Source organism: Loxodonta africana, chromosome 9 (genome assembly GCF_030014295.1).
Source record: "Loxodonta africana isolate mLoxAfr1 chromosome 9, mLoxAfr1.hap2, whole genome shotgun sequence".
Taxonomy (NCBI): domain Eukaryota; kingdom Metazoa; phylum Chordata; class Mammalia; order Proboscidea; family Elephantidae; genus Loxodonta; species Loxodonta africana.
In genome coordinates, this window is record NC_087350.1 from 82,056,394 (window position 1) to 82,083,757 (window position 27,364).

At 49.9% G+C, this 27,364-nt stretch overlaps 3 protein-coding genes across 7 annotated transcripts in view; 2 read left to right on the forward strand and 1 right to left on the reverse strand.

The window, feature by feature from the left end:
* Nucleotides 1-175: 175 nt before the first annotated feature.
* On the forward strand, nucleotides 176-13,720 carry GBA2 (glucosylceramidase beta 2). Its single transcript, XM_010587847.2, has 17 exons — nucleotides 176-746; nucleotides 4,321-4,412; nucleotides 4,621-4,736; nucleotides 6,863-7,081; nucleotides 7,396-7,635; nucleotides 7,871-7,973; nucleotides 8,136-8,289; nucleotides 8,373-8,498; nucleotides 8,715-8,887; nucleotides 9,116-9,220; nucleotides 9,427-9,534; nucleotides 9,637-9,788; nucleotides 9,909-10,015; nucleotides 10,162-10,304; nucleotides 10,399-10,514; nucleotides 10,614-10,805; nucleotides 11,070-13,720. The coding sequence occupies exons 1-17, from the start codon at nucleotides 412-414 to the stop codon at nucleotides 11,334-11,336; spliced, it is 2,748 nt and encodes a 915-aa protein (XP_010586149.2). The 5' UTR covers nucleotides 176-411; the 3' UTR covers nucleotides 11,337-13,720.
* CREB3 (cAMP responsive element binding protein 3) lies at nucleotides 11,488-15,624 on the reverse strand. Of its 4 annotated transcripts, XM_064291746.1 has the most exons (10): nucleotides 15,188-15,624; nucleotides 15,087-15,116; nucleotides 14,939-14,960; nucleotides 14,798-14,862; nucleotides 14,594-14,683; nucleotides 13,241-13,347; nucleotides 13,074-13,142; nucleotides 12,369-12,453; nucleotides 12,186-12,270; nucleotides 11,488-12,097 (listed from the first exon to the last, which is right to left on the reverse strand). In XM_064291746.1, the coding sequence occupies exons 1-10, from the start codon at nucleotides 15,314-15,316 to the stop codon at nucleotides 11,760-11,762; spliced, it is 1,020 nt and encodes a 339-aa protein (XP_064147816.1). In that variant the 5' UTR covers nucleotides 15,317-15,624; the 3' UTR covers nucleotides 11,488-11,759. The 4 variants fall into 4 exon arrangements, with proteins under 4 accessions (XP_064147816.1, XP_064147818.1, XP_064147815.1 ...); XM_064291748.1 differs by lacking the exon at nucleotides 15,087-15,116; XM_064291745.1 differs by lacking the exon at nucleotides 15,087-15,116 and having other exon boundaries at nucleotides 14,939-15,086.
* A 136-nt stretch (nucleotides 15,625-15,760) lies between these two features.
* Nucleotides 15,761-27,364, forward strand: part of TLN1 (talin 1) — a 31,847-nt gene continuing 20,243 nt past the window's right edge. Inside the window, exons 1-12 of one of the 2 annotated variants that reach the window (XM_064291742.1) lie at nucleotides 15,761-16,016; nucleotides 22,355-22,517; nucleotides 22,760-22,857; nucleotides 23,114-23,243; nucleotides 23,347-23,499; nucleotides 23,755-23,897; nucleotides 24,009-24,136; nucleotides 24,854-24,914; nucleotides 25,547-25,651; nucleotides 26,006-26,161; nucleotides 26,921-27,022; nucleotides 27,210-27,286. In XM_064291742.1, the coding sequence (XP_064147812.1) occupies nucleotides 22,388-22,517; nucleotides 22,760-22,857; nucleotides 23,114-23,243; nucleotides 23,347-23,499; nucleotides 23,755-23,897; nucleotides 24,009-24,136; nucleotides 24,854-24,914; nucleotides 25,547-25,651; nucleotides 26,006-26,161; nucleotides 26,921-27,022; nucleotides 27,210-27,286 (1,283 nt within the window). In that variant the 5' untranslated portion in view covers nucleotides 15,761-16,016; nucleotides 22,355-22,387. Of the gene's footprint in view, nucleotides 16,017-17,061; nucleotides 17,084-22,354; nucleotides 22,518-22,759; nucleotides 22,858-23,113; nucleotides 23,244-23,346; nucleotides 23,500-23,754; nucleotides 23,898-24,008; nucleotides 24,137-24,853; nucleotides 24,915-25,546; nucleotides 25,652-26,005; nucleotides 26,162-26,920; nucleotides 27,023-27,209; nucleotides 27,287-27,364 lie in introns of those variants that run through there. The other variant, XM_064291743.1, reaches the window with a different exon arrangement.

The following is a 27,364-nucleotide window of genomic DNA, read 5'->3' on the forward strand; positions in this document are numbered from 1 at the left end:
CGGCCCGCCCCGGCCGCCCAGCGAGCTCCCGGGCAGGTCCCGGGGGCGGTGCCTTGCGGGCTGGCGCCGGGACTCCTCCCCTCTCCGCGGGCCCAGCCGCCCTTAGGGCGGGCGCTCTGATCGCCGCGGCCCAACGAGGATGAGTCCCGACCCTTCTTCCCCAGGACCTAGCGAGACGACCAAGGGAGAGCCCGAGGCGGCTTCATTGCTGTTGCCGCCGCCGTTGCAGCAACAGCTCCTCGGTTTCGCAGAGGCAGTAGCTCACCTCAGCTTTCCCCAGCACCTGGCCCTCCGGGACGGCACCTAACAACAACCGGCGTCCGGTTCTGGACTTGGCTGGCGAGATACTTTGTTCCAGAGGGCGCGGGACCAGGGCCCATCGAGGTCGTGGGGACCCAGGGTACTGGGAGTATGGAAACCAGCATCCCAGCCTCGGAGCAGACCAGCTGCGGCAAAGAGGATCCGCGGGTTTGTTGCTTTGAAGATACTGGAGGAGCTGAGGCCGTGCAGGTTGCGGATTGTGAGAACCCTGAAGACAGTCGACCCCAAGATGAGCCGGGCTGCTGCAACCCGGAGAACTCTGGGCAGCTAATGGCTTCCTATGAGGGTAAAGCTAAAGGATACCTGGTGCCTCCCTTTGGCTGGCGCATCTGCCTAGCTCATGAGTTTGCAGAGAAGAGGAAACCCTTTGATGCCAACAACATCTCCTTAAGCAACATGATAAAGCTTGTGGGCGTGGGCTTCAGGTGAGTACACCCCATTGCTTAGAGAACCTTTGGCTTCACTTTGTTCCAGCACAAGGCTTCCAGCAGAAGTGGAAAGGGGTGAGAAACAGGTGGGCTCCTTGTCCCATCAGGTGGCCCCTATCCCCAGCATATTCTAGGTTCATGGTTTTGGAGAGTGAGACCAGGTCACATGTCTTTGCAACCCCCTTCCTCCCAGCATCTTCTTGTCTTTTCAGCGAAAAAGAATAGGAACATCGGGGCCTGCAGTCACCCTCACACATACTCTCTTCTCCTTGGGATAAGCTATACAGGCAGTCCCCGGTTACGTCCAACTTACAGACAACTTGTACTCAAGAACAGACTGCTATAAAGCCAATTGCATTTAAAATTTGAGTTCAATACAACGGTGCATAATAAAGAGCTCAGGCACCACTCTCTCCTGTATGGCACCATATGTAGTTATTATTACTGTAATATTATTTTTCAGTGTATTTGGATGTGTTTCTTAAGTGTTTTATGTGCATAAAAAGGTAAAATATATACTAAGACACACGTCTGACTGATACTGAATAAAATAAGAATCATGTACCTGTTTTCATTTACTTACAAACTCAACTTAAAGACAGACAGGAATGGATCTCGTTTGTAACCTGGGGCCCCTCTGTACTTTGTGGCAAAGTAGGAAAAGATAGTGTAGCTGCTGTAGTACTGACACAATGTTATTTTTTTGTGAGAGGGAGGTTCTCAGATTCCCCTGAGCTTCTGAGGCAGGCTTTGTACCTCATTTAGGCACACCATGTCCCATCCACTTCTTTCCTTGTCAAGCTTTAGCTCTAGGGAATGGGTGAGAGCCTGCCAGCTCTCAACCCCAAGGAGGGGTGAAGAGAGCTGTGGGTCACTCTATCCTGGGATAGACAGCCTCTGATATAAAAAAAAAGAAGACTTCTGACCAGAGTGCCACTGCCATAGATGTCCCCCAGAGCTCTTGGTAAGTCTTCCAGAGCCTGCTCTGTTTCCCCCTCTAGATCCCTCCAGATAGATCCCCACTGAGTTCCAAGACTAGTGATGAGGAACCAGACCTATTAACAGGAGCAGGTGGATATGAAGACAGAAAGCATCACCTTGAGGTCATCCTGAGTCAGTCCACACAGGAAACACAGCTTAGGAGGGAGGCATAAAGGTTGGGAAACCCAGCTCCGACAACCCCTAAGTAGGGGACCTTTCACTTCTCCAGGCCAGCGCTATGGGGTTGGGGGTGAGGAGGCCATTTGCCTTACCCCAGCGCTAGGCAGTAGGAAGGATCAGAACTGCCTGGATATCTGGCTTCTTGGCTAATTCCTGTGGGTGGCCTGTACCAGAGAAAAATCATCCCTCCGGGCTTCTTCTGAAGCTGACCCAGCCCAACATTGACCTGAAAGCCTTTGGGTGAAAATAGAGTCTAGGGCCAGGACACTGAGAGAAGCACAGTGTGGTACATGTGGTGGGAACAATGAGGTCAAGAACTAGTGGGCATCAAGCCTCCCTCAGCTCCTGAGTCATAGAGGCCTGAAGCAGTGCTCAGCCCCCTGGACCTTGGCTCCCTATACCAGGATAGGGTGGGCGTCACTGACATAGGGCTTTTGGAATGGGATGAGGTCCTGCATTGAAGTGAGAGCAGGAGTGAGACAAGGAAAAATTCTGGATAATCCAGAGTTGAGGCTGAAGTTATAAAAAAAAAAAAAAAGAAGTTATAGAGTAGGCCAAATAGGCCAGGAATGGCCAGCTGCTAGATTGAGTGAGAGAGAAGTAGACCCTAAGAGGGAGTTGAGATGGAGACACTCCCAGAAAGCTCCAACAAGACAGAGTTCTCAGGCTTCAGTATGGTAAGAGCTCAATTTTGATCTCTTTTCCAGCTGGAGCATTCATTCAATAAATACTGAGTGCTTACTCTAGACTCCTTTGTTCTGCTAAGGAGCCCTGGTTGTGTAGTGGTTAAGTACTTGGCTGCTAACCAAAAGGCTAGTGGTTTGAACTGACCAGCTGCTCTGTGAGAGAAAGATGTGGCAGTCTGCTACTCTAAACTTGGAAACTCTAAGGGAGCAGCTCTACTTACTCCGTCCAATAGGGTTGCTATGAATCGGAATCTGCTTGCTGGGCAATGGGTTTTGTTCTGCCTGTCCTCAGCATTTCTTCTCCCTCCCTCCCTTCACCAATCCTTCCTTCTAGACTCTAGTTTCAAAGTCCAGTTTCTTCTGAGCTGCCTGAGAGAATTTTCAGCCTTTGCATCATCTCATCTTTTGTCTTCTCTCCCTCTCCTTTACCCCCAGAATCTGCTTTCCCTGTTCTTTAATCACATTTTCCCTCCCCTCTTGTCTTTTATCTCTGTTATGCCCTATTGTTTGTACATTCATTCATTTGTAAATACAGCAAATATTTATTGACTGCAGACCATGGAACCTCCCCTGGACATGGAGCTGTAGGTAATATTCAGCTAGCCAATGTCACTGTCTTTTTCTTTAAGGAACCTAAAAGTCTGTCAGACTCATGTGAGGAACATTGAAATAACAAGGCAGTGTTTGATTAGGAGTTGAGATACTCTCTGTACAAGTATTAATCGTACCTAGCACAGGTATTCCACTTTATGGCTTTCTTACCCATTATGTCATTTGATCCTTTGAACCATGCCATGAGGTAGGTAGGGCAGAAGGTATCCCATTTTGTAGATGAAGAAACTGAGGCTCAGAGGAGTTACTTACCCATTTACATGGTTAGAAGTGTTATGCTTGAACAATGGACATAAAATGTCTGGGGTGTGGAGGAGAGTGGAAGTGGGAGAGGGTCTGGCAGGGGAGGGGTTGCTTAGCGAGGACTCACCCTGAATGGGAATTTATGTTTAATAAGACTAAAGGTAGGCTGGGGCAGATGTTAGAGCCTTGAATCCCAAAGTGAATCACTTGTCTATTAGATACACCCCCAGAAGGTTCTGAATAGGGCTGTGACAAGACCAGAAAAATACTGGGATCTTTAGAAGGCTTTATTCAGAGGGTATGAGAGAGCAAAATCAGAAAGCTTCCAGTTTAAATGATGCACTAAACAAAAATTTAGAGAAAATACCCCAAAATGTAAACAGTGACTGCCTATGGGTAAGGTTTTTTCCCTTCCACTTGCTGTATTCTCCAAATTTTTACCTTTTATACTTGGGAAGAAAATAAACATTCTAAAAAGAAGAAAGCTCTGTGCTTATTCCTCTTGACGGGGGGTGATACAGGCCAGGAAACCATACCTGGCCCTTTCAAAGCCTCAGATAAGAGCTCCTAAGGTTTGAATTAAAGCAGTGATAGCTGAGTTAGAGAGGTAAGGAAAGAATTAAAAACCTGTTCTGAGGAGAGTAGAGAGGAGAAACAATGACAGCCCCACTGTGAGCTAAGGTGACAGGAAAGATGAAGGGACACTAAATTGTAGAGAAGTCAATAGGAGGAGAGGTTTGGAAGAGGAAGTGTTGGGTCTTCAGGCCATTTAGTGGGAGGTAACAGCTGGGTGTCCGGAGAGAGTAAGTGTAGCCCATGAAGCACCACCCACCTACCTCCTAACCCTCACACTGCCTCCTGCTCCTCAGGTACTTTCAGTGGTGGTACCAGAAGACCCGAGTGGAGAAGAAGACACCTTTCATTGACATGTTGAATTCCGTGCCCTTGAGACAGATCTATGGTGAGTCTCACCCAGCTCTGCCCTGCTCAGAGAGGGCTCACCCTCCAGGTCTGCCTCAAAGTTAGGGAAAGGGCTCCAGGTTATGCAAGTTGCACTGCCCCATCCCCTAGGTTTTTAAGAGGAACCCATCCTTATAGTACGGAAAGTAAGAAATAGGCTCATTTTCTTTTTCTCATCCACCCACTGACCATTCTGATTCTCTCTCTAGGTTGTCCCTTGGGTGGCATCGGGGGAGGTACTATCACCCGTGGCTGGAGAGGCCAGTTCTGTCGTTGGCAGCTCAACCCTGGAATGTACCAGCATCAGACAGTCATTGCTGACCAAGTAAGAGCCAGGAGCGGAGGAAAGGCCCAGGATAGTACCTCCCCAGGCCAGGAAGAACCTCTTGGCTAGTGTAGGATGTGGCAGTTAAATGTGTATGTGATTCAGTAAGTACTTTCATGATGCTTTCCGTGTGCCAAGCCCTGTACTATACTAGGAAATACTGTAGGAATAAGACCCAGGGCAAACAGTCCTTGAAAGAGCAAAACAGCCATGGCACCCATGCCCTCCATTTCTCTAGTAAATGCCTCCTGCCTCCTTTGCTGCCCCACCTCTACCAGCTGAACCAGTACCCAGCCACAGAAAGTACACAGACTTCCTAGATCACTTAACCTGGATGAAAGAACATTAGTAGGACCTTAAAGGGAAACAAAACCCAAAGTTCTACAAATGCATGGAAAATTAAAAAAAGATTCCTAGAGCACCTACTACCCTTCCTGATTTGCCGTCTTTCAGCTAAAGGTCAGCTTCTCTGCTGGTGATTACTCCTCTGGGGTCTCTCTGGCTTAGGGCCTAGAAAGCCATCCTCTCCTAGACTTCAATCTTTAGCTTGCTTCCCTTTTCTGAAGCTTCTCTTCTTTATCCTCTGCTCCCTCATCACATCTGGGCCAGAGCACGTGGCGTTATCTTTCATCATATTTTTCTAGCGACCTCCCTTTCTGAGCTGCCCACCAAGTTCTTCTTTACTGTCGGAGGGCTTTCTCCAGCTTTCGGCTCATCTTCAAAGGAGAAATGACTAGCAGGCCTTGAATCCAATGAATGACAGTGCCCTTCCCAGTTCAGGTTTACCAGTCCTGCCTCATGCCCTAGGCTTCCTCTCTGGCTCGCCCCTCATGTATCCCAAAGGGAATGCCCTCAGGAATTGTGACTTTACAGTTAAAGTAATAATGGTAGTTACCATTTATTGCATGCTTAACATGTGCTAAGCACTGTACTAGGCACTTTTTGTTTAATATTTAAGATTAAAAACGATCCTAGAAGCTAAGTTCCATTATCTTGTCTACTTTACAAATGAGGAAACTAAAATCCAGAGAGGTTTAGTAACATACCTAAGGTCACAGTGTTGGCAAATGGAAAAGATTCAGAAGCACTTCTCTTTGTGGTTAAAAGCCTGTGGTCTTAACCATTATCTACTATTCCAACAACATGAAAACATATTTTATACGTACAGTAAAAATACCAGACAGTTTTAACCAAGGGAAGAGTTACCTATTCCTCATAGCTCCTACCCTCCAGGAGCCTAAATTTTAGAGAAAATGGAGAGTGTGAGACCACATTGGTGTCAAAATCAGAGGGACAGGTAGTATACTGAGAAAAAGACACACTGCTGAGACTTTGCTCATCCTCTCCACACACAGACCAACTCTGCCGTGGAGTTGTAGGTGGAGAAAAATACACAATGAACTAAAAAGGGTCTCTACCCTCAAAGAACCCATAGAGCAGAGGGGGACACAGAATGGTAAATAAATACATTGTAGCATAATACATTGAGTGCTAGAATAAAGGGATATGGGGACACATAAGAGAATGACTCACTGCTTCAGGAAGAGAAGGAGGAGATGGCGTTTGACCTAGTCCTTGAAGGATGATGGGTTTTACCAGATGGAGCATGAGCCCAAGCCAAGGCAAGGAGGAGGAAAAGTTAATGTGCTCAAGGACCAGAGAGTATTTGATACCAGAATATAGGTGCTTGAACGGATAATGAAGGGCAAGCAGAGGCCAGGTCAAGAAGCGCACTGAAAGCCAGGTAGAAGAGTTTAGATTTTAGCCTGAGGGTCATGGTGTGTCACTGAAATATAAGCAGGGACTGATATATTTTGATTTGTGTGTAAGAAAGCTCACTCTGATACCCAAATGATGGGCAGAGGGTAAAAGCAGAGATGGTGAGGGCCTAGGCTAGGTCACTAAGACCATGGTAGTAGAAAAGGCAGAGGAAGCTTGGGAGATAGATGGAGAACTTGGTGGTAACTCACTGAGCTTGGAGGAAAGGCCTAGGTGATGATAGGCTGCTGGTACGATGGTAACAGTTGCAGGCTCTGGAAGGGGAGGAGCTACTTTGAGGTGAGGGAGACTACTTTGAAGTGCCTGTGCATTACCCCGTTCCAGCCTAATTTGTCTTCTTGATTTAGTTCACAGTGTGCTTGCGTCGGGAAGGGCAGACTGTATACCAGCAAGTCCTGTCCCTGGAGCGCCCAAGCGTCCTGCGCAGCTGGAACTGGGGTCTTTGTGGGTTCTTTGCCTTCTACCATGCCCTCTATCCCCGAGCCTGGACTGTTTATCAGCTTCCTGGCCAGAATGTCACTCTCACCTGCCGCCAAATCACACCCATCTTGCCCCATGACTACCAGGTAAGGCTCCCCATCTCTGTTCTCTCCATTGCCCCTGCCCGCTTCCCCGGGACCTGCCTTTGCTGGAAACTCTATGACCTATGAAAGGGTGGAGGTTGGAGCCAGTAACATCACACTGGCTTCCCAGGACCACCACCCAGTTGGTTCCAGTCTTCTCTCTCCTGGTGGGCAGCCTGCTGAGAATATAGGGAAATGGGAGTGGGAGATAGAAGAGAGTATATTGGGGAGTATTTGAGTCAGGTCCTGTGTGCCCAGGACTGATCCTGGGGAATGGGGTTGAGAGGGATCACCTGAGTCCACTTTTTTGCTCCCAGGACAGCAGCCTGCCTGTAGGAGTCTTTGTGTGGGATGTGGAAAATGAAGGGGACGAAGCCCTGGATGTGTCCATCATGTTCACCATGCGGAACGGACTGGGGGGCAGGGACGATGCCCCAGGGGGTTTGTGGAATGAGCCCTTCTGTCTGGAGCGCGATGGGGAAACTGTACAGGGCCTACTGCTGCATCATCCAACCCCCCCAAATCCCTACACAATGGCCATGGCTGCACGACTCACGGTAATGGACAGGCCTGTCCTATACTTTAGCCCCTGAACCCCTAGCCTCACCCTGGTCCCTCAGCCCGCCTCCACCCCATCATGGCCTCTTCATCAACTCGTAAGTCCTACCCACACCACAGCCCTTAAGCCACTGGAACTCGGAAGTGGGGAGTATGTGACAGGAGCTGGAGAGTTCATCAGAATCCAGCGTACTTACGGGGCTCCCCCTCACAGAGTCTTTGGCCCCTTAACAGGCAGATACCACGGTAACCCACATCACAGCCTTTGACCCTGACAGCACTGGTCAGCAGGTGTGGCAGGATCTACTTCAGGATGGACAGCTGGACTCCCCCGCTGGTGATGGGGGGTCTAACAGGGAGGTGGTGGGAAGAGAGGTTGTCCCTGTTTTGGGAACAGGGGTGGGAGGCCTGGTAATGAATAGGCCTTGTTCCCATGCTAGGGCTCCCTAGTTCTGGGGCTAGAGGCTGCCTTTTTTTATTCCTCTTGCCCTTCTCTCAGGCCGGAGCACCCCCTCTCAGAAAGGAGTAGGCATTGCTGGGGCTGTGTGTGTTGCAGCCAAGCTGCCGCCTCGAGGCCGGTGCTGCCTGGAGTTCTCGCTGGCTTGGGACATGCCCAGAATTGTGTTTGGAGCTAAAGGCCAGGTCTACTATAGGTAATGGAGTCTAGAAAGGGATCCAAGGGGCTGGGGCTGTGAGCTGGAGCCCATGTTCTCATCCCTCTGCTTTTCCACCCCAGGCGGTATACAAGGTTCTTTGGTCAAGATGGCAGTGCGGCACCTGCCCTTAGTCACTACGCACTGTGCCGATATGCAGACTGGGAAGAGAGGATCTCAGCTTGGCAGAGCCCAATATTGGAGGACAGGTGCCAGTGGGGCCCATCTCTATGGCCACCTTGCCTTTCTCCCAGGCACTCAAAACTCTGACTGGGACTCCCAATTCACTCTACCAGCCAAAAAGTCAGCAGAGTTGTACTGAGGTTGATTTGGTACCCCTACTCTCTGCTGAACCCCAGGTTCCTTCCTTTCTTGGGAGGTTCAGAGGTCCACACTCAGACCATTTCCTCCTCCTGGCTCCGCAGGTCCTTGCCTGCCTGGTACAAATCTGCACTGTTCAATGAACTGTACTTCCTGGCCGATGGAGGCACAGTATGGCTGGAAGTTCCTGAGGATGCCCTAACGGAGGAGCCGGAGGGGGGCATGAGGCAGCTCCGCCCCATGCTACGGGAGTACGGACGATTTGGCTACCTTGAGGGTACGGGCTACCGGTGAGCTAGTGTCTGGCAGGCCACGTTCCTGAAGCCAGTCAGTGCCCTGCCACAGGCTGGATGATGGGTTTTGCCTTCCCCAGGACATTGGTTGGGGTGTGGAGGGTGTAGCCTGGTGACAGGGCCCCACCTCCAACACTAAGAGGACAAGCTAAGGACGGAGTTATGAAAGGGAAGGAGGATTTCTGGCAACTGTATCTTCCTTACTCCTCCAGGTCAGGAGTATCGCATGTACAACACATATGATGTCCACTTTTACGCTTCCTTTGCCCTCATCATGCTCTGGCCCAAACTCGAGCTCAGTCTGCAGTATGACATGGGTAAGGGTCCCTCTTGTGCCCCTTCTCCCCCCTTAACTGCCCACATCCCTGGTCACTCAGATCGTCTCTCCCTCCCACTCCCATTAGCGCATATCTGCACCGTGCTTATTGGTTCCTCTCTGGGCTCACACACACAGTTCTGCACCCCACCCCAACCCTGCCCATTCTCTGCCCACTCCCACCCACTTATCTGACTGCTCCCCCAGCTCTGGCCACTCTCAAGGAAGACCTGACACCACGACGGTACCTGATGAGTGGGCTAACAGCACCTGTGAAAAGGAGGAACGTTATCCCCCATGATATTGGGGACCCAGGTAAAAGTCCCTCCACCCCACAGTGAGCTTCACTCGTTCAACTTTTGTGCTCTCTATTCTAGCCACCAATGCAAATGAACCAGGTCCCCTCCCTCCACACAGATGACGAGCCATGGCTCCGGGTCAATGCGTATGTGATCCATGACACTGCCGACTGGAAGGACCTGAACCTGAAGTTTGTGCTGCAGGTTTATCGGGACTATTACCTGACGGGTGACCAGGGCTTCCTGAGGGACATGTGGCCTGTGTGTCTGGTAAGGGATGCGTGTGCAGTGGCCAGTGTGCCAGCAGTATGACTGGTGTTTGGGGAGAGCCCAGCTGGCTACGATTTTTTCCTTAGTATGTAGGTCCTCAGTATCTCGATTCCTCTCTAGGCTGTGATGGAGTCTGAAATGGAGTTTGACAAGGACCATGATGGACTCATTGAGAATGGAGGCTATGCAGACCAGACCTATGATGGATGGGTCACCACAGGGCCTAGGTTGTGGGGCTCAGGGAAGGGTGACTCATTGCCTGTTGGACACCAGCGGGTTGTGGGGCTCAGGGAAGAGTGACTCATTGCCTGTTGTATTGCATGGGAGTGCCTGGAGCTGCTGGTCTGACCCCCAAACCCATGTCCTTGATCAGTGCATATTGTGGAGGTCTGTGGCTGGCAGCTGTGGCTGTGATGGTCCAGATGGCTACTCTGTGTGAGGCACAAGACATCCAGGAGAAGTTTTCTTCCATCCTCAGCCGGGGCAAAGAGGCCTACGAGAGGCTGCTGTGGAATGGTGAGTTGGGGAAGGCTGGTTGGAGAGGTCCTAAGGAGTCTGAAGGCAGCCATGGGAACACAGGGAGCCTTATTTTGCCCTTCTTCTATTCCAGGCCGCTATTACAACTATGATAGCAGCTCCCAGCCTCAGTCCCGTAGCATCATGTCTGACCAGTGTGCTGGCCAGTGGTTCCTGAGGGCCTGTGGTCTAGGAGAGGGAGACACAGAGGTGAGAGAAACTAGATGGAAGAGTCTGAGAGAAAGAAGGGTTCTCCCTGGAGGTGGGAAGCCAGTATAAGGGACCATGTTTCTGCCCTTGCCCCTCCAGGTATTTCCTACCCCACATGTGGTCCGTGCTCTCCAAACTATCTTCGAGTTCAATGTCCAGGCCTTTGCAGGAGGGGCCATGGGGGCTGTGAATGGGATGCAGCCCCATGGTGTCCCTGATACATCCAGTGTCCAGTCTGATGAAGTCTGGGTGGGTGTGGTCTATGGGCTGGCCGCCACCATGATCCAGGAGGTAATGCACTCCCCCCGTCTCTCCACCATCTGCACCTTGGCTCAGCAGACTTCCTCAGCCAAAGCTATCTTATCCATAAGGCCTCCTCCTTTTCCCTGGCATACCTCCCAGCTCCTTTATTTGGGCTTTTGCCCTTTGGTCAAGTTTATCTCCCTCACTAGGTGGGAGCTCCCCTGAGGGCAGAGACCCTGTTGTCTCCATCTGTCTAGCTGAAGTGGTTATTCAGGGGGTGCCAAGTTGTATGACTTCTGTCTCTACCCACAGGGCCTGACTTCAAAAGGCTTCTGGACAGCTGAAGGCTGCTACCGCACCGTGTGGGAGCGCCTGGGCCTGGCCTTCCAGACTCCTGAGGCGTACTGCCAGCAGCGGGTGTTTCGCTCCCTGGCTTACATGCGGCCCCTGAGCATCTGGGCCATGCAGCTGGCCCTGCAGCAACAGCAGAGTAGAAAGGCCTCCAGACCAGTAGTGGAGCTAAACACGGGGCCTAAAGCTAGACCAAAGGGAGCCACAGCAAACCTGAGCCCAGAGTGAGCCCTGTGAACTGTGGGAGGAGGAGCTAAAAGCCCAGCCTCTAGCCTGGCCTTCCCTTCCTTACCCTCAATCTCCTGCAGCCCTGAGCCACCAGGACAATCACACCTCCCTCCCCCTACACCCAGCTGTGCCAGTAAAGAGGGGTTGGAGGTGACCCAGACATCAGAATCATTTATTTCTTTCCTTACCCCCTCCCTTCGCTGCATGAAATGTATGATGAGGTTCAGTTGATTCCACCAGGCCCATTCACAGAATGATAGAGACAACACAGGTACAAATAAAAGACCCAGAAAGCCAGTAAGTCTGGTGTGTTTGAGCCTCAGTCTTCCTGGCAGGGCTGAAGGTAGCCCTTTCTCATTCCTTTGTATTTGGACACAGACTGGGGCTCCCAGGCTCTTGCTGAGGCCCTCCTCATCCTCCCATCTAGCCTGAGTATCTGACCTGCAAGATGACAGACGAGGGGCTGTGGGTAGAGAGCCATCTACCCTTTCTTGTGAGATTGGTCTGCAGGGGAAGGATGGGACTTAGGCAGGAGTGCATTGAGACGGGGTCAGAGAGGGTCCGCTTCAGGGGAGGCTCTGCACCAGGATCCTGAGGCACGTGGTTCAAAAAGCAGCAAGAATTGCCAGGGACCTGGAGGAAATGGTCTGAGCTGTCCAGCAACTGGTTTGTGCTGTCCTTTGGTACCTCTGACTGCAGGGCAGGGAGCTCCAGTTGGTGAGGGTCCTCACTGGGGAGGGATCGAAGCTGGCGGGACAACACTGAGGGGACAAAGAAGATTTTCAGGGGCAGGCCAGGGCCTCTTCCCCCAACCCATGCCTTCCTTGATGGTAGCCTCAAGCCTCTTACCTCCATGCTCAGCTGGCAGGCTCCCCCTTATGTCAGAGGAGTACATCGCAGGTATGAGGAGGAGGCAGAAGGAGAAGAGTAGGACCTGGAGCACAGAGAAAAGGAGATAAAGAAAGGGGCTCTGGATTGCACCCTGCCCCCGCTACCTGAGAAAAAGATGTCTCCTTCCATCACCAGCCTCACCAGGACACAGGTGCTGCTGCTGCTGGTTTTGTTTGATATCTGAATCACCATGGCTTGGAGTTTCCTCAGCTGATCCAGAAGGGACCTAGAGGGAGAGAAGAGAGAGTGAGCACACCCTGGCCTGGTAACTGAGATACAATGAAACTCTCCTGTTAAGGCCACCCCCTCCATCTGTGCCCTGGATCATCCCTTACTTTGTTTTTGCCAGTGACCACTTTTCTGTAGATAAAATGCTTAAAGCTCCCCATTAAAAACAAACAACAAAAAAAATAATCTCTCCACCCTGACAAATTCCTTTGGCAAATACCTTCAGTAGTTCTGCCTGATCAATGATGCCCATAGTCCTCACCAGGCATTCCATAACCTTTACCTTCTGGTCCCAACTCACCTGTGTCAGAGTTCCAGCCAAACCAGATGGTGGTGTGCTCACTCTGCTTGAAATGTTTACTTCACCCCTAGAATCCTATCTACTATCAAATGCCATCTACCCCCTGAAGTCTTTCTTCCTCCTTCCTTTCTCTTTCTTGGTTATAGTTATTTGTGAATTCTGCCAGTACTTTGAGCTTCCTGGACCCACATTGAAGGCTAAGTACCAGATTGCATATAGGAGCTGCCCAGTTAGAAGTCAAGTGTGGAACAGGGGAAAGAGTGGGGCAGCATTAAATGGGGGTGATGGGAAAGGACTAATGTTGGAGGGTTGCTTACAGATTCTCTTCCTCCAAGAGCTGCACCTTGTTCTGTAACTCCAGATTCTGGGCTGTGTATTTCAAGATCCTGGGGGGAATAACAGGGATATGACCTCTGTCTTCCCTTTAAAATCATTTCCAACTACCTCTGTTCCCCCCACCCTTGAGCCCTTCTTCCTTTCATACCTGCTCTCTAAACCTCCCACATACACCTTCTTCTTCCTACGACTCTCTTGAGCAGACTTTTTGTTTCGAATCTTCCTCCGTACTCGTTTGAGGGCTTGTTCCTCCTTCTGGAAGAAGATGGGGGAAGGGGCATCATCAGAGGAACACTGGACCAAAGAGTTGGAAGGCAAATGAGTTCAATCACCTGACCAGTATGCACTCGGCTTCTGTGCAGAACGCCGCTGGGAACCAGGTGTTAACATCTCTGTTAATAAGCCCGGACCACTTTTAACAATTTTATATATTTTTTAAATCTCCCAAGCCCACATCTGCCTCCTTATAATTTCTATCCATTGGACTGACCTAGTATCTAATCTTTGAAGCCATGTTGAACAAACCTTCCTTAGTTATTTTAAGACATTTGACATTTCTTCAGAGTTTAAAAAAAAAAAACCTGGACAAAAATTTTATCTCATTTTATCTACTCTCCTCAGGATGGATTCCATCCTGTTAATATCTGTTAAATATCTGGGTTCAAAACTCAATACTAAGATGTGCCCTGGCAAATACAAAAGAGAACAGGATAGTCACTCCACTTCTGAAGGCAACACCTCTACTGATGCAGCCTCCAAGTCCCATTCACTCAGTAGCCGTATCTTCCTGCTGACCTGCTGACTCACTCTGTACTTGCAAGAAATTTATATTTAAATTCCCTTAACCATTCTGTCAGTGAACATTGATTTCATCACAGTTGCACAATACCGGGCCTATGAAGTCACTCAATAAATATAAACGCAGGAATTTATATTTATTCTTGTTATACTGTTACTCCAACCTTACTGAATGATCTAAAGCTTAATTCTATAATTCAGCCAGAAGTGGATTACTACGAAGTCAATGAAATCTAAGTGTCAGAGACCCTCACTTGCACAAGGCTCTATAGTAATATTGTGCTGATAATTATGATTTTTTTTTCTTAATGAGAATACTGAAATTGTATGTTTCAGACCCCACAAAACCAGCATTTTGCATCCATCATATTACCTATATGCCCCAGCTTCCCATTACCAACAAATTTGCTAAATTTCCCACCTCTGTCCTTTTTTGGGAAACTCTGGTGGTGTAGTGATTAAGTGCTATGGCTGCTAACCAAAAGGTCAGCGGTTCGAATCCACCAGGCACTCCTTGGAAATTCTATGGGGTAGTTCTACTCTGTCTTATAGGATAGCTATGAGTCAGAATTGACTCGACAACAGTGGGTTTGCTTTCTTGGTTGGTCCTTTTTCAAGTTACTGATAGAAAATTAACAAGATTAGCTTACTCGAGACTCATAAAACCTCCCTCCAGCTTTTGTCCTGCCAATGGGAGACTTACCTTAGTAAGAGGAAGTGTCCCAGGCAGCGAAAGCCCCTCCTTCTCCAATAGCCTCTTCTCCTCCTCTGTCAGTATCAGTTCCTCAATCTCCTGGGGTTATTGAGGGTGGGAGGGAGAAGCAGAGTTGCAAGGGGTTGTCAGAGGAATGGGGAATCCTGCCCCCATTTGCGCAATGTAGGAATAATCCTCCTGTTAGTCAAGTACCTGCTCTCCAGCCTCCTTCACCTGCAGGGGAGTCATCTGGGCCACCTTCCCACAGCTCCCACTGTCTGCAAAAGAAAAAGTATGAATAGCCAGACCCATGAGCACTTTCCTCCCCATAAACCTCAAATATTTCAGACTCACCTGTATCTACGGAGACATGTTCCTGTGGGAGAGAGTAGTTGTGATCATGACTGACAGGACAGGGATTGAAGGAGCTGAGAGCCTTCAACGATGCTGGGGGACTTAGCAGGGAACTCAGGAAATCCTCCACATCCCAATCACTCAGTACCTGCACATGGTTCAATAAACAGGCTTTGACCTATCACCACCATCCCATGCCTCATGGACGCCCCCAGCCCCGTGCCTCACCTACTCAGAACTTCCACTCACCTCGGAGAGCGGCAGCTCCCAGTCCAGCGGAGCCTCCAGGGCCTCCTCCGGCGCCACCCCCAAATCTCCGCTTTCCTCTAGCAGAAAACCCAGCAGGTCTTGGTCGTTGGGACCCAGTGCCAGCTCCATACTACGGACAAGAATGGACAGAAACCCGGGGATTCACCCCGCCACCCAGCTCCAACCCCCGAATTTCAGGCACGAACCACAGCCCAGTTGTTTGTTGGTCTCGGGTCCCTCTTCGCCGCACTTTGCCTTTAGCTGTCACTCTCACGCGGACCCGCCTCCCAGATCCAGTCTCTGCCGCTTCCAACACAACGGAAGTAATACATCTCGCCACCATGGCACTCTGGGACATGGAGTTCCCTCCAACTCGGAAGTGGCCTGGGTGCTGCGCCACGTCCCAGGAGCTATGCAAATAGTGGGGACGTCCCGTCAGCCTCCGCACACCCTGAGGGCGGGAATTCGGGTGATCCGGCTCCGCCTTCGCCTCGAGCGAAAAAAGGAAGGATTCCAGACTAAAAGGGAACTCGAGCACAGTTCGGGCGTTTCCTCTGGATTGTGCGCGCCCTTGCTTCCTGCCGGGGAGGGGCTGCCAGTCTTCGGCCGGCTGACGAGCATCGAGAGCTGGGGCCAGAGCAGCTTCCTGCAGTCCCGGCAACCATAGAGCGCGGGCCCAGGGCGCCGCCCGCGGGTGGGGGACGTTCCGGGGACGGAAGTGGCCGAGAGAGAGCCTGTCGGCGGGAGGGCGAGGCCAGAGCCCCAGAGCGACCGGGAGAACGACCGGGCTAGCGGGCCGGCGGGCGGGGCACAGAGCCGGGCAGCTCAGGTAGGCCGGACCGGGCCGAGCTAGAGCCCCGGGGTGGGGCCGCAAGGCCGGGCCCGGGAGGCGGGCGGGCGGGGCCGCTGGCAGTCCTGCGTCTGTTTCGGGTCCTTTTGGAGAGGTCAGGGTCCAATATATCTCGGCTTGGTCTCGGAGCTCAGTAGGCCGTTTTGCGGGAGCCAGGCTTTTCCTAGGCGCAGTCCTTTGCCTGCGGTGGGCTTTAGGGAAGGTGAGGAGTGACCACAGTGAGGCGCAGGGCGGTAATAGGTTTTGAGGTTAGCTGATAGTGGATATGTGAGTAGGAACGCTTTGCTAAGTTTGGGATTAAATGAGATTGGGTGGTGGATTTAACGTTAGCTTTAAGAGTTATAAAGCCAGGGTCGAAACTTCGAGTTATTAGTGTAAATTCAGCCTATTTTATATGTAAAGTTTAGATTGAGGCCATTATTTTGTTTTCTGGGATGGACAGCCTAAATCAAAGTTAGAGTTCAGGGTCGGGTTAAGGGTCAACAACAGGAATTAGGTTAGACGCCCATTTTAGGGATTACAGAAGTTGGCAAGGTCAATATTAGGGATACATAATGATGGGGTGGGTTAGGAATAAAAATACAAGTGAATATTAGTTTTAAGACTCAGCATTTAGAGTTAAGGTCAGGGAGTTTGATGTTAACGGTAAAGTCAGGTCAGCATTTAGGATCAGGCATTGAATATGGTTCTCTGCTAGGAAAGAGACGACTGTCAAAGCCAGTATTGGCAATCAGGAAACTGGTTAGGGTCAGAGTTAATGTTAGGAATTAGGGGGCAGCTTTAGGGGTTATGATTGAGGTCAGGGTAGTTGATCTCAGGTAGATGAAATTTAAGAAGCTGTCACTAGGTAGATGCTCTTGCTTTGGGGGAAAGTCTTATTCCTAGGTAGTCACGGGGACTTCTTTGACCCAGAATGATGACAATCTGGGCTGGAAGTGCAGGCAACTAGGAATCCAGCTTCTCTATTCTACTCTCTAAATCCAAGTTTCTTTCTGTGGCCAGCACAAATGGAGGATTGGGGTTTCCTGGACTGTGTTGTTTACAAGGTGAGAGATAAGAAAGGGACAGGGGCCCAGGAGATGCACAATGTCTAGTCATAAGTGGAGAACTACCGAGGGGAGAAGAGACTGATGACTAAGGGGGAAGCAGACCAAGGAAATGCTCTTGTCATGGGAGAAGAGGGTGGCCGAATCTACCGAAAGTTAACTCCTACTGCTCCCTCATTCCCTAGATATTAAGCCCTCCTCTCCAGCTCTCATCCCTGGCGCTGCATTCCACACCCTTCCTGCATACCCCCTTACAAAGTACTTCCCTTGCCTTTAACTCTCCATATTCTTCATCTGCTTACCACCTATTCCCAACCTCAGTTCTGCCAGGCCTTCCCTACTTGATTCACACATCCTACCTTAATTTACCCTTATCCAAACCTGAGCTTTCCCATCATGTTAAAACACTCTTCTACCTTTTTCACCCACTCATCCATCTGCATACCATCTGCTCATCTGAGCAGCCTCCCCAACCCAACACAACTGCCACATACCCCCAGTCCCTGTGCCATCTTCCAATTCTAAGCCTCCTTTAATTTCTTGGTCCAATTGAAGATCCCCTTCCCCCACTCCCCAAACAGAAAAGAGGAAACGAGACCCAAAGAGGAAACTGGGTCTTGCTGATCCCACGCCCAGCCAGGCCACTGACCACACCCCCATTTCGCTCCCAGCCTGACCCAGCCACTGACCACAGCCCTAGCCCCTACCCAGCCTGACCCAGCCATTGGCTGCATCCCATCCCGCCCCCAGCTCCAGCTTTACTTAGCCATTGCCAGTGTCCTCTCACCCTACCCACACCCCACCTAATTTAGCCACTGACGACAGCCCCATCTCTTTTCAATCCCCTGTAGCCTGACCTGGCCTCTGACCTCACTCCATCTTTTCCCTGAGTCTGACTTAGCCACTGCCCATATATTCATTCCTCTACTTCCCCTGTGCTGATCCAGTGACTTATCATATATTCATCTTTCCTGCCACCATCATTCCACCATCTCTAGCCTGATGTAGTCACTGACCACACCCCACCTGCTCCTACCTGGCTACTAACCACATACCTGTCCCCTTTTCCTGGCAGCCTCATCCTCACATTCCCAGCTCAACCTGATTCCTCTCCCCTTTACCTAAACTCAAGCTGTCCCAGAAACTAAGTGGCTACTAATGACAGGAAGCTATGGGACCCCCACCTGACTTTAGGCCCTGGTCTCTGAGGGTTGACAGGACAGACTTGTCAAGTCCTGTCAGTTCTACTTCTTAACCTTTTTTCTAAGTGACATCTTCCTCTCCACCTTCTAACTCTGGCTTCCATATCTCTCACTTGTGCTAATATGGTATTTTTCTAACCAATCTCCAAGATAACTGTCAGAGTTATATTCTAAAATCCAGTTCTGGTCATGTTCCTTCTCTGCTCAAAAGCCTCCCTTGGCCACTTGCTGCCCTCTAGTAGGTAAAATACCTCATACTCCTCTCTAGTCCTCCCTTGCCTTTCTATCCGAACCCTAACTTCCCCACCACTGCTCCCTTGCAGGTACCCTGTGCTTCAACCAGCCTGCCTACTCACTTCCCTGAATGCTCCTCTGCGATTTCCTGCTTCTCCACCTTTGCTTATGCTATTCTCTGCCTGGAATGCTACCCTTGACTCATCTCCGGCTGGCGTAGTGGAGAGAGCTTGGGCCTTGGAGTCAGAGAAACCTGAGTTCGGATCCTGGCTCTACAACTTGTTAGCTGTGTGACTTTGGACAAGTACATTTGAACATATACTTCTTTGAGTCTCAGGTTCCTAGTCTGTAAAAATGGAGATAAGGGCACCTACCTTGCAGGGTTGTTGTAAGGATTAAACAAAATTATGTATGCAAAGCAGTTGATACCTTGTCAATAAATGATAGATCATTATTTCTTTTTTATTATCCTTGTTTTTAAAAATCGAACTTCAAATGGCACGTCTTTCAGGGAGACTTTTGGTTCCACTTCCCTCGCCTATTGGGATATCTTCTCTGCATACACGCCTCCAGGCTCTTAGCTCATCCTGCTCTCTATTAAATTCTGTGCTTAGCTGATCCGCTTTTCTCCCCTTGAGGGCAAAGGCTATGTCTTACTCAGCTTAGTTCCCAGCCACTGGATAGTGTGACCCAGGGCCTTCTCCATAACAGCCCTCAAGGAATGCTTGCTGGGTGAATGGAGAGAGAATGTATACTGAATGGAAGGAGAGATGTTGGGGTAGGGGGCTGTGTGCTGGAGATGAAGATGTATTTGTGGGCAGCTGCATGTATGGATGGGCCTACACGGGAAGATAAAGAGGCTGTAGCGGGATATGTATAGAGCTGTGAGATTGAGATAACATGTTTGTAAGGAGATACTAAGTAGGTAGCTTATTGGGAAGGAGCTCTGTGCATAGGCTGGGGTGCATTTGGGGAGGATGAGTGTGTGTGGGATAGGGGTGTAAGTGGGGAGGGGCTGTGTCGGGGGAGGTTAGGTCCAGCCCTTCAGCTGCCCAGTCCAGCCCTAAGTGAGGCTCCAGCAGCCTGAGGCCGGATATGTCAGTCTCACCCACAACTCCCCCCCCCCCCCCCCGCCGCCCGCGGTTACGGGCTCAGAGGCCAAATTTGGTAACAGACTGAGTGTTACTCCCCCAACCCTCCTACGCTCTGCTTGTCTTCAGCTTTCTCTCTCTCTCTCTGTCCCTCTCTGTAACTCCCTGTCTTCCTGCAGCCCCCTTTGTGACTATCTGCTTTGACTGTGTTTTCCACGTACCCCAAGTTCCTTCCCACCGGTACACTTAAATTCCATTCCTTGCTGGGATTTGACCTCCTGTACTCCATCACCACCCACCCCTACCCCCACCATTGCCCAACTCCTCTGGAATGCATTTCAGGAATGTCTTGAGGGAGGAGGAGTTCCCTGGGAGGGGGACACAAGATCGGGGGGCGGGGGGGGCTGATGTTGCTGTTCCATAAAAAATGATGGAAAGGGGAGCACAGTTGTCAGACCAGAGAATGAACAGGCTAGTTTCTCCCCACACTTCCAGGCATCCTGTTCCATGCCACTCCCACCCCCAGTGCACTGTTCAGTTCCTTCTCTTCCCCTTGCCCTTTGGAGCAATGTGGAGGCCCACTTAGGACTGGCCTGTGAGTGAGGGTAGGCATGACTCAGTCTCTTATCGGGGTCCCACCAGAGGTTTCCATGCTTGAGGAAGAAGGGGGTGTCCATATGTCCGGAGGAAATGGGGGGAGACATGTACTTTCAGCTTAGGGCAAAGGAACCTTTCAGTCCTGCCCTCAGCTCCTCTGGCTCCTCCAGCTTCTCTGACCCGCCAGCCCTCACTCTTTCGTGTTCAGCGACCGCACTGTCAGGTCTGTTCAGCTATTGGGAAAGGTATCCGAAGAATGGGGAGAGGGGCAGAGAGCTCGAACTGAGGAGACTGGGAGGGTCCTCTCTTGTTTGCAAGTGAAGTTAGAGAGTGGGCTGTGGTTTCTTCTCTTGAGACTCTGGACCATTTATAAGGCCAGCAATGGCCTATCAGCCACTGGACACTAGACCAATGATCCAAACCTTGTCCACATTTACCTACTGTCTCCTGTTTCTACCTAGATTTCCAACCCCTCCTAACTTCTCCGCCCTTCAAAACCATACCCTTTCTCAATTTCTCTGCTTCTCAAGCGCCCTCTTATTCTAATACTCCTACCTCTGCTTTCCAACCTTTCCCCCTCAAAAACCCATCATAGTCCAACTCAGAGTAGGACCGCCCCATAGGATTTCTAAGGCTGTAAATCTTTACAGAAGCAGACTGCCGCATCTTTCTCCCTGGGAACGGCTCGTAGGTTCGAACCACTGACCTTTTAGTTAGCAGCCGAGCGCTTAACCACTGCATACCACCAGGGCTCCTTCCTTTCCCCCTAGTCCTGCTTTTTCTCCCTTGGGGCTGGCAGTTTGCCCAGAGGGGAGTGGTAGCCTAGATTTGCTCATTCTCCTAGTTAAGAAGCACCAGTCCCTGTACTAAGCTGGGTCACATCATCAGCTGCCAGGCGGACTTGTCCTTTTGCCTTCTGTGCACTGCCTGCTGCCTCTAGTGGCTCCTCTAGCCCACCAGGAGGGTGGGGTGAAACTAGTATCCTAAGCTGCACTGACAGTACAGTCAGGGGAGGCAGCTGAGGTGGAGGGCAGCGTTTGAGAAGGACTTGCCGAAGAGGAGTAAGCACAGGAGGAGTTGCAGTGAGCACTGAATGTTAACTCAGTGATTTTCTCTGACCTGCCTTGAAGCTTTTCCTCTTGGGGTTTGTTTTTCGCTCTGCAAAACTGAAGAGTTGACTAGATAATTCCTAAGAGCCCTTTGGACTGGCAAATCGTAATTCTAGCTTCACAGTTAGGGAAGCCAAATACAGGGCAAAGCTCCTCAGGGAGGCCCTCCACATCTCAGATTGGAGGAAAGCTCTGGAATGAGAGTAAGCCCGGATGGCTGAATAGCCAGCATTTGGCCTCCCTGCCAGACTAGCTACATAGAGCCAGTGTTTGCAGGCTTCAGGAGCCCTTGCAGATTATCTGGTATGGCACGGTCATTTCGCAGAAAGGGAGGCTAACGCTGTGAGAAGGAAGATCACATGAGTCAGGCCAGAGCTCTGACAATCCCAGACAGGGAAGAGGCAGCAGCACATGGTGGGAGACAAGGAGAGAAAAATACTGAACCAGGAAGAGACAAAAACAAGGCAGGGGGCAGGGCTGGGAAAGGAGGTAAACAGGGACAAAGGACAAGAGAGGGACACTTGGAAGAAGGAAGGGAGGCACAAATTCCAGTGGTAGGGCAGGGCAGTGTCCTCAAAAGCATTGCATTTCAGACCTGCCATTGGGCTGTGAAGGAGCCCTGGCGGGGGGAGTACAGTGGTTAAAGCACTCAGCTGCTAACTGAAAGGTCGGCAGTTTGACCCCATCAGCCATTCCACAGGAGAAAGATGTGGCAGTCTGCTTCTGTAAAGATTTACAGCCTAGGAAACCCTATGGGGCAGTGCTACTCTGTCCTATAGGGTTTCTCTAAATAGGAACTGACTTGATGGCAGCGGGTTTATTGGGCCTCGAAGCCAAGCCTCTCCCTCAGACATCTTAGAAGGTTAGGACTGGTCTTTTTGATGTAAATAACTTTTTTAAGTAATTAAATAAAACAACAACCTCATTGCTATTTGCTTTGGTGAGTTCCATTCAACAACACCCCTCCCCGGGACTCCATCGGGGGGTCTCCTCTCCTCCCATGAGGGTATATTCTGATGCCCTGATGCCACGGGCCAGGTCTAGCCAGGCTGGAAAGAAGAAGCTGCCACCATGGTTGCGCTTTCGCTGAAGATCAGCATTGGGAATGTGGTGAAAACGATGCAGTTTGAGCCGTCCACCATGGTGTACGACGCCTGCCGCATCATTCGCGAGCGTATCCCGGAGGCCCTGGCTGGCCCTCGTGAGTCCAGCTGCCCAGGTGGCTAGGGTGGGGGCCTTCAGTTCCTTCTCATTCCCAGGATCTCACCCTGGAGGGATAACCCTGTTGTCCCCCAACTCTACTCTCCCCTCAGGTCTATGCTCCTTGGTTTCCTCGCTCCCTTTAGGCCCAAGGTCATGGGAGAAATAGTAAGGGGCAGCGGTGCAGCCCTTCAGCCATATCGGGGTCTTCATGAGTCTGAGATAACCCATCTTCTCTTTTAGCCAGCGACTTTGGGCTGTTTTTGTCAGATGATGACCCCAAAAAGGGTATATGGCTAGAGGCCGGGAAAGCTTTGGATTACTACATGCTCCGAAATGGAGTGAGTATTACTTCATCAAGAACTATCAACATCCTCTTCTATCACCTTTCCCCATCCCACCTCTTACTTTCAGCACCCATATTTGTGTCTCTGACCCTTTCCTCCCCACCCCTTGGTGCCTTCTATCTATTACAGGCAGTCATGCTTTTGAATGAATTACCATAATTTTTTTTTCAGTAGTTCACTTTCCTTTTCTATGGTCCTGTAAAAAGGAAGTGCCTAAGAGGGCTCCTACCTCCTTTTCCTGCCTCAACAGGACACCATGGAGTACAGGAAGAAACAGAGACCCCTGAAGATCCGTATGCTAGACGGAACTGTGAAGACTATCATGGTGGATGACTCTAAGACCGTCACTGACATGCTCATGACCATCTGTGCCCGCATTGGTAAGGGGTCTCAGTAGGGATGAGGGCCTGGCAAGGAGGCTCCAGCTCTCCTGAAAGACATGGATGCAGTGTGTAGATACTACCTTACCATCCCCCTCCTCAGGTATCACCAATCATGATGAATATTCACTGGTTCGAGAGCTGATGGAAGAGAAAAAGGAGGAGGTGACAGGGACCTTACGGAAGGATAAGACACTGCTGCGAGATGAAAAGAAAATGGAGAAACTAAAGCAGAAATTGCACACAGATGATGAGTGTAAGCAAGATAGGAAAAAAGAGGGTACTGGAAATGATCCAGGTGGGGAGCAGCTATGTATTCATTATTTATTGAATATCTGCTTTGTGCAAAGCACTCTTTTAGACAGAATATATTAGGGAATAAAACAGAGTCTCTACTCAAAGAACTTAACATGTTAGTGAGGGAAGGTAGCCAGGGAAGAAATAAAAAAAACAGACAACAGACAGCCTGGGGTCAATAGGGCTTGGGATTGAGGGGCTCTCTGTGTCCCAGTGAACTGGCTGGACCATGGGCGGACACTGAGGGAACAGGGAGTGGAGGAGCATGAAACGCTTCTGTTGCGGAGGAAGTTCTTCTACTCAGACCAGAATGTGGATTCCCGGGACCCTGTACAGCTGAACCTTCTTTATGTGCAGGTATGGAGAGGACTTCACTAGGGTGGGGAAGGGAGGGAAGGGGCAGAAGCAGGGTGAGGGGTTATCGCTGCACCCACACACATCATTTGCCCCTCTCCCTGGGCTCTCCAGGCACGAGACGACATCCTGAATGGCTCCCACCCTGTCTCCTTCGACAAGGCCTGTGAGTTCGCTGGCTTCCAATGTCAGATCCAGTTCGGGCCCCACAATGAACAGAAGCACAAGGCCGGCTTCCTTGAGTGAGTGACCCACATTTTTAACCCCGTCAGGGCCCAGGATTCCCTGCCATCATGACCCCAACAGGCCCTTTTCCATCCCAAGCTTTTTCCCCTTATTTCCTCTTCTGAGGTACCAGGGATTGGCCCACTTGGGTACCATTTTAGCTGCCATCACCTATTTGTCTCTTCACTGGCCCCGTGTGCAACATGAATGTGGTCCAAAATCTCTGCCCCTCCCCCTCCCCCTGAGACAATATGAAGCCTTTTTGAGATTCTTTGAAAAATTTTATTACAGTAGCCAAAGGGAAACAGTGAAATGTTCATCATAGGGAACGTTAGGTTAAACAAAAAGTCTCACAAGGCTTATGTGCTGGTATTCGTCAGAATATATAGAGCTTGCCATTACTTTTTCAGCTTCCTGAGTGCATAGTCATCCTTCTAGTGAGCTCTTTCTCTTAGTTCCCTGAAATGGAGCTCTCAACCCTCTCTCCCTCAGGGACTGAGCCTTTAACTTAAGTCTCCTCAGTCCCTACAGGGAAACACACAGGCTGCATTCAAGAGCTAATGCAAAGTCATCTCTATTTCAGAAGACAATCTAGGCTTTGTTCCCTTAGAGCTTTCGTTCTCCCCAAAGTTAAGACTGTCCTAGACATTTCCTCACACCGCTAGGCCCACAGTTCATGGCCCACGTATCCCTTGATGCTGTCCACTATTCTGACTCTCCATTTTCTGTTGTAGCCTGAAGGACTTCCTGCCCAAGGAGTATGTGAAGCAGAAGGGAGAGCGTAAGATCTTCCAGGTGAATAGGGGTGGGGCAAAGTGTTTGGGGTGACCTGGGAGCTTTGCGGCTTAATTTTACCGACTAAACGAACCCCTGCCCTTTCCCCACTGTTCTCCTACCTGCTACCCACCAAGCTGTCGTCCCACATCTCCTGTGCAGAGGAAGCAGGAGACTTGGACTTTTTGTCTCAGCTCTCCATCACTACTTTTGCTGTGGAATTTAATTCAATGCTCCTGTTTTCTTTAATATGGCCTAACAGTACCTGCTGTGCACAGGATTGATAAGAGAATCAAATGAGATAGTATACAGGAAATTACTGTGAAAACAATAGTCTTTATTCAAAAAAAAACTAAAGGTGTAATTCCTCCTTTTTGAATACTCAGTCCAGAAGGCTTCGTTTTGCCCTTTTGCTTCCTAACTATCCACTCAAGTCTCAGAAAGTCTGCATGTTCCTTAACCATACCCTTTGAGCCCATCGCTTCTGCATCTCCTTTATCAGCCCATCTCATCACTCTCTCATTTCTCATATCCTGCACTCCCGAACCTTCCCTGTGTCTGCATACTTTGCCATTAGAGTTAACACCCAAACTTAACTTCTTATCTGTGTTATTTTCTCCATATTTTGCTAACTCCTTCCCCATTCTGTATAGGCACACAAGAATTGCGGGCAGATGAGTGAGATTGAGGCCAAGGTACGCTACGTGAAGCTAGCCCGTTCCCTCAAGACATATGGTGTCTCCTTCTTCTTGGTTAAGGTGGGTTATGGACCCTTCTCACTGCCCTCCTTGTTTCCTGCTCTTAACACTTTCCTTATTCTCTGAAAGTCTTTGATTCTGCCCACAGTCATATATCATTCCCTAAGAATCCCCTTCTCTACCTTGCTTAGACCTTGTAGAAACCTACTGCATTGTCAGTCTTCCACCACTACTTCTCTCTCTGCCCTGCATTTTCCATCCCTTTCCCTTTCCCTCACACAGCTTTGTCCTTGGTGCAGCCATAGATATCGTGGTTTAGCTCTCCTGGCCACCTCAACACTTCCTTGTGGTCTAGATATGATCCTCTCATCCTACCTGTGACCTGTAACACCAACAACCACCTCTGCCTCACAGGAAAAAATGAAAGGAAAGAATAAGCTAGTGCCCAGGCTTCTGGGCATCACTAAGGAGTGTGTGATGCGGGTAGATGAGAAGACGAAGGAGGTGATCCAGGAATGGAACCTCACCAACATCAAACGCTGGGCTGCCTCTCCCAAGAGCTTCACCCTGGTGAGTCTTGGAGCTCAGAGGAGAAAGGGCTTTGAAATTTTCAGAGAAAGAGCAGCAGAAGAAGCCTTTCCCCGTCCCTTGGGGTAGGTGCACTGCATGTGACTCCCAGAAAAAGGAGAGCTTTGGAACAGTTGCAGGAACGTGAGCTTAGAGTAGAGGAAGAGACTCCCCCTGCAGAGTGAGTGGTACTTAAAAGAAATAGCTTTTGAACTTATTCTTTAAAAACAAAAACGTAAGCAGTAAGCTGAGATCATTGAAATAATAGGGGGAAAAAAGAGACAGGTGACGGAAGGAAAAAACAAGCCCCCCCTCTTTCAGCAGTAGTTTTTCCCTTCCGACAATATGGTGGTGTTACAGATTGAAAACTGACACCAACCTGATGAAATGCTCCGCTGAGAGAAATCAAAATTATAGTTGATGCCACTTTTCCGTTTTGGTTGATGCTACTAACATTCAAGCGTGGTCATTTAAAGACAAACGTTCATGATTTCCTACTTTTATTATCAGGGTGAGGGGAAAAGAGATTTCCTAAATTACATGTATTTGAAACTGTAGCATAATGACCATTCCTCAGAAATAAGATACTTCCCTCCAAGGAAAAAAATGAAGAAACAGGAAATTGAAGAAAGGTGGGCTTCTCCCCAGAGGGCAGTTGGCGTGGGAAGGCACCATTGCCAACTAGACTTTGGGGCTCCCATCCTACCTTTTTCTATTAGTAGATTTAAGCTTTCCCACTGAGTCCCCACCCTGTCGCCCTAGGATTTTGGGGACTACCAAGATGGCTACTACTCAGTACAGACAACTGAGGGGGAGCAGATCGCACAGCTCATTGCCGGCTACATTGATATCATCCTGAAGAAGGTGGGGACTGCCTGCCCCAGGCTTGTCCACATCTCCCCTTACCCTCTTCCCAAGCCAGTCCTTTAAAAATGGGGACCCAGATTCTGGAAAATGGCTGATTGGGGGAAAAAAAAAAAAAAAAGGCTGCCTTTCCCCACTTTCCTCTTCCTTAACTGCCCCAACTCTTAATCCTTATTTCTTCCTACAGAAGAAAAGCAAGGACCACTTTGGGCTGGAGGGAGATGAGGAATCTACTATGCTGGAGGACTCAGTGTCCCCTAAAAAGTACGAAGGGAGTTGGGTTGATCTTATCTGCCAGGGGGAGGGAAGTCAAGGCTTGACTCAAGGGCTCTTGGGAGTGGG

Bases quoted from the DNA above. Each gene is read 5' to 3' on its own strand.
- GBA2 (XM_010587847.2), top strand. From the start codon at position 412: ATGGAAACCAGCATCCCAGCCTCGGAGCAGACCAGCTGCGGCAAAGAG. The intron at 7,082-7,395 runs GTAAGGCTCCCC...TTTTGCTCCCAG, and splicing joins TCTTGCCCCATGACTACCAG to GACAGCAGCCTGCCTGTAGG. The intron at 8,290-8,372 runs GTAATGGAGTCT...TTTCCACCCCAG, and splicing joins AAAGGCCAGGTCTACTATAG to GCGGTATACAAGGTTCTTTG.
- CREB3 (XM_064291744.1), bottom strand. From the start codon at position 15,316: ATGGAGCTGGCACTGGGTCCCAACGACCAAGACCTGCTGGGTTTTCTG. The intron at 14,684-14,797 runs GTACTTGACTAA...CAATAACCCCAG, and splicing joins TGAAGGAGGCTGGAGAGCAG to GAGATTGAGGAACTGATACT. The intron at 12,271-12,368 runs GTGAGGCTGGTG...TCTGTGCTCCAG, and splicing joins GCAGCAGCACCTGTGTCCTG to GTCCTACTCTTCTCCTTCTG.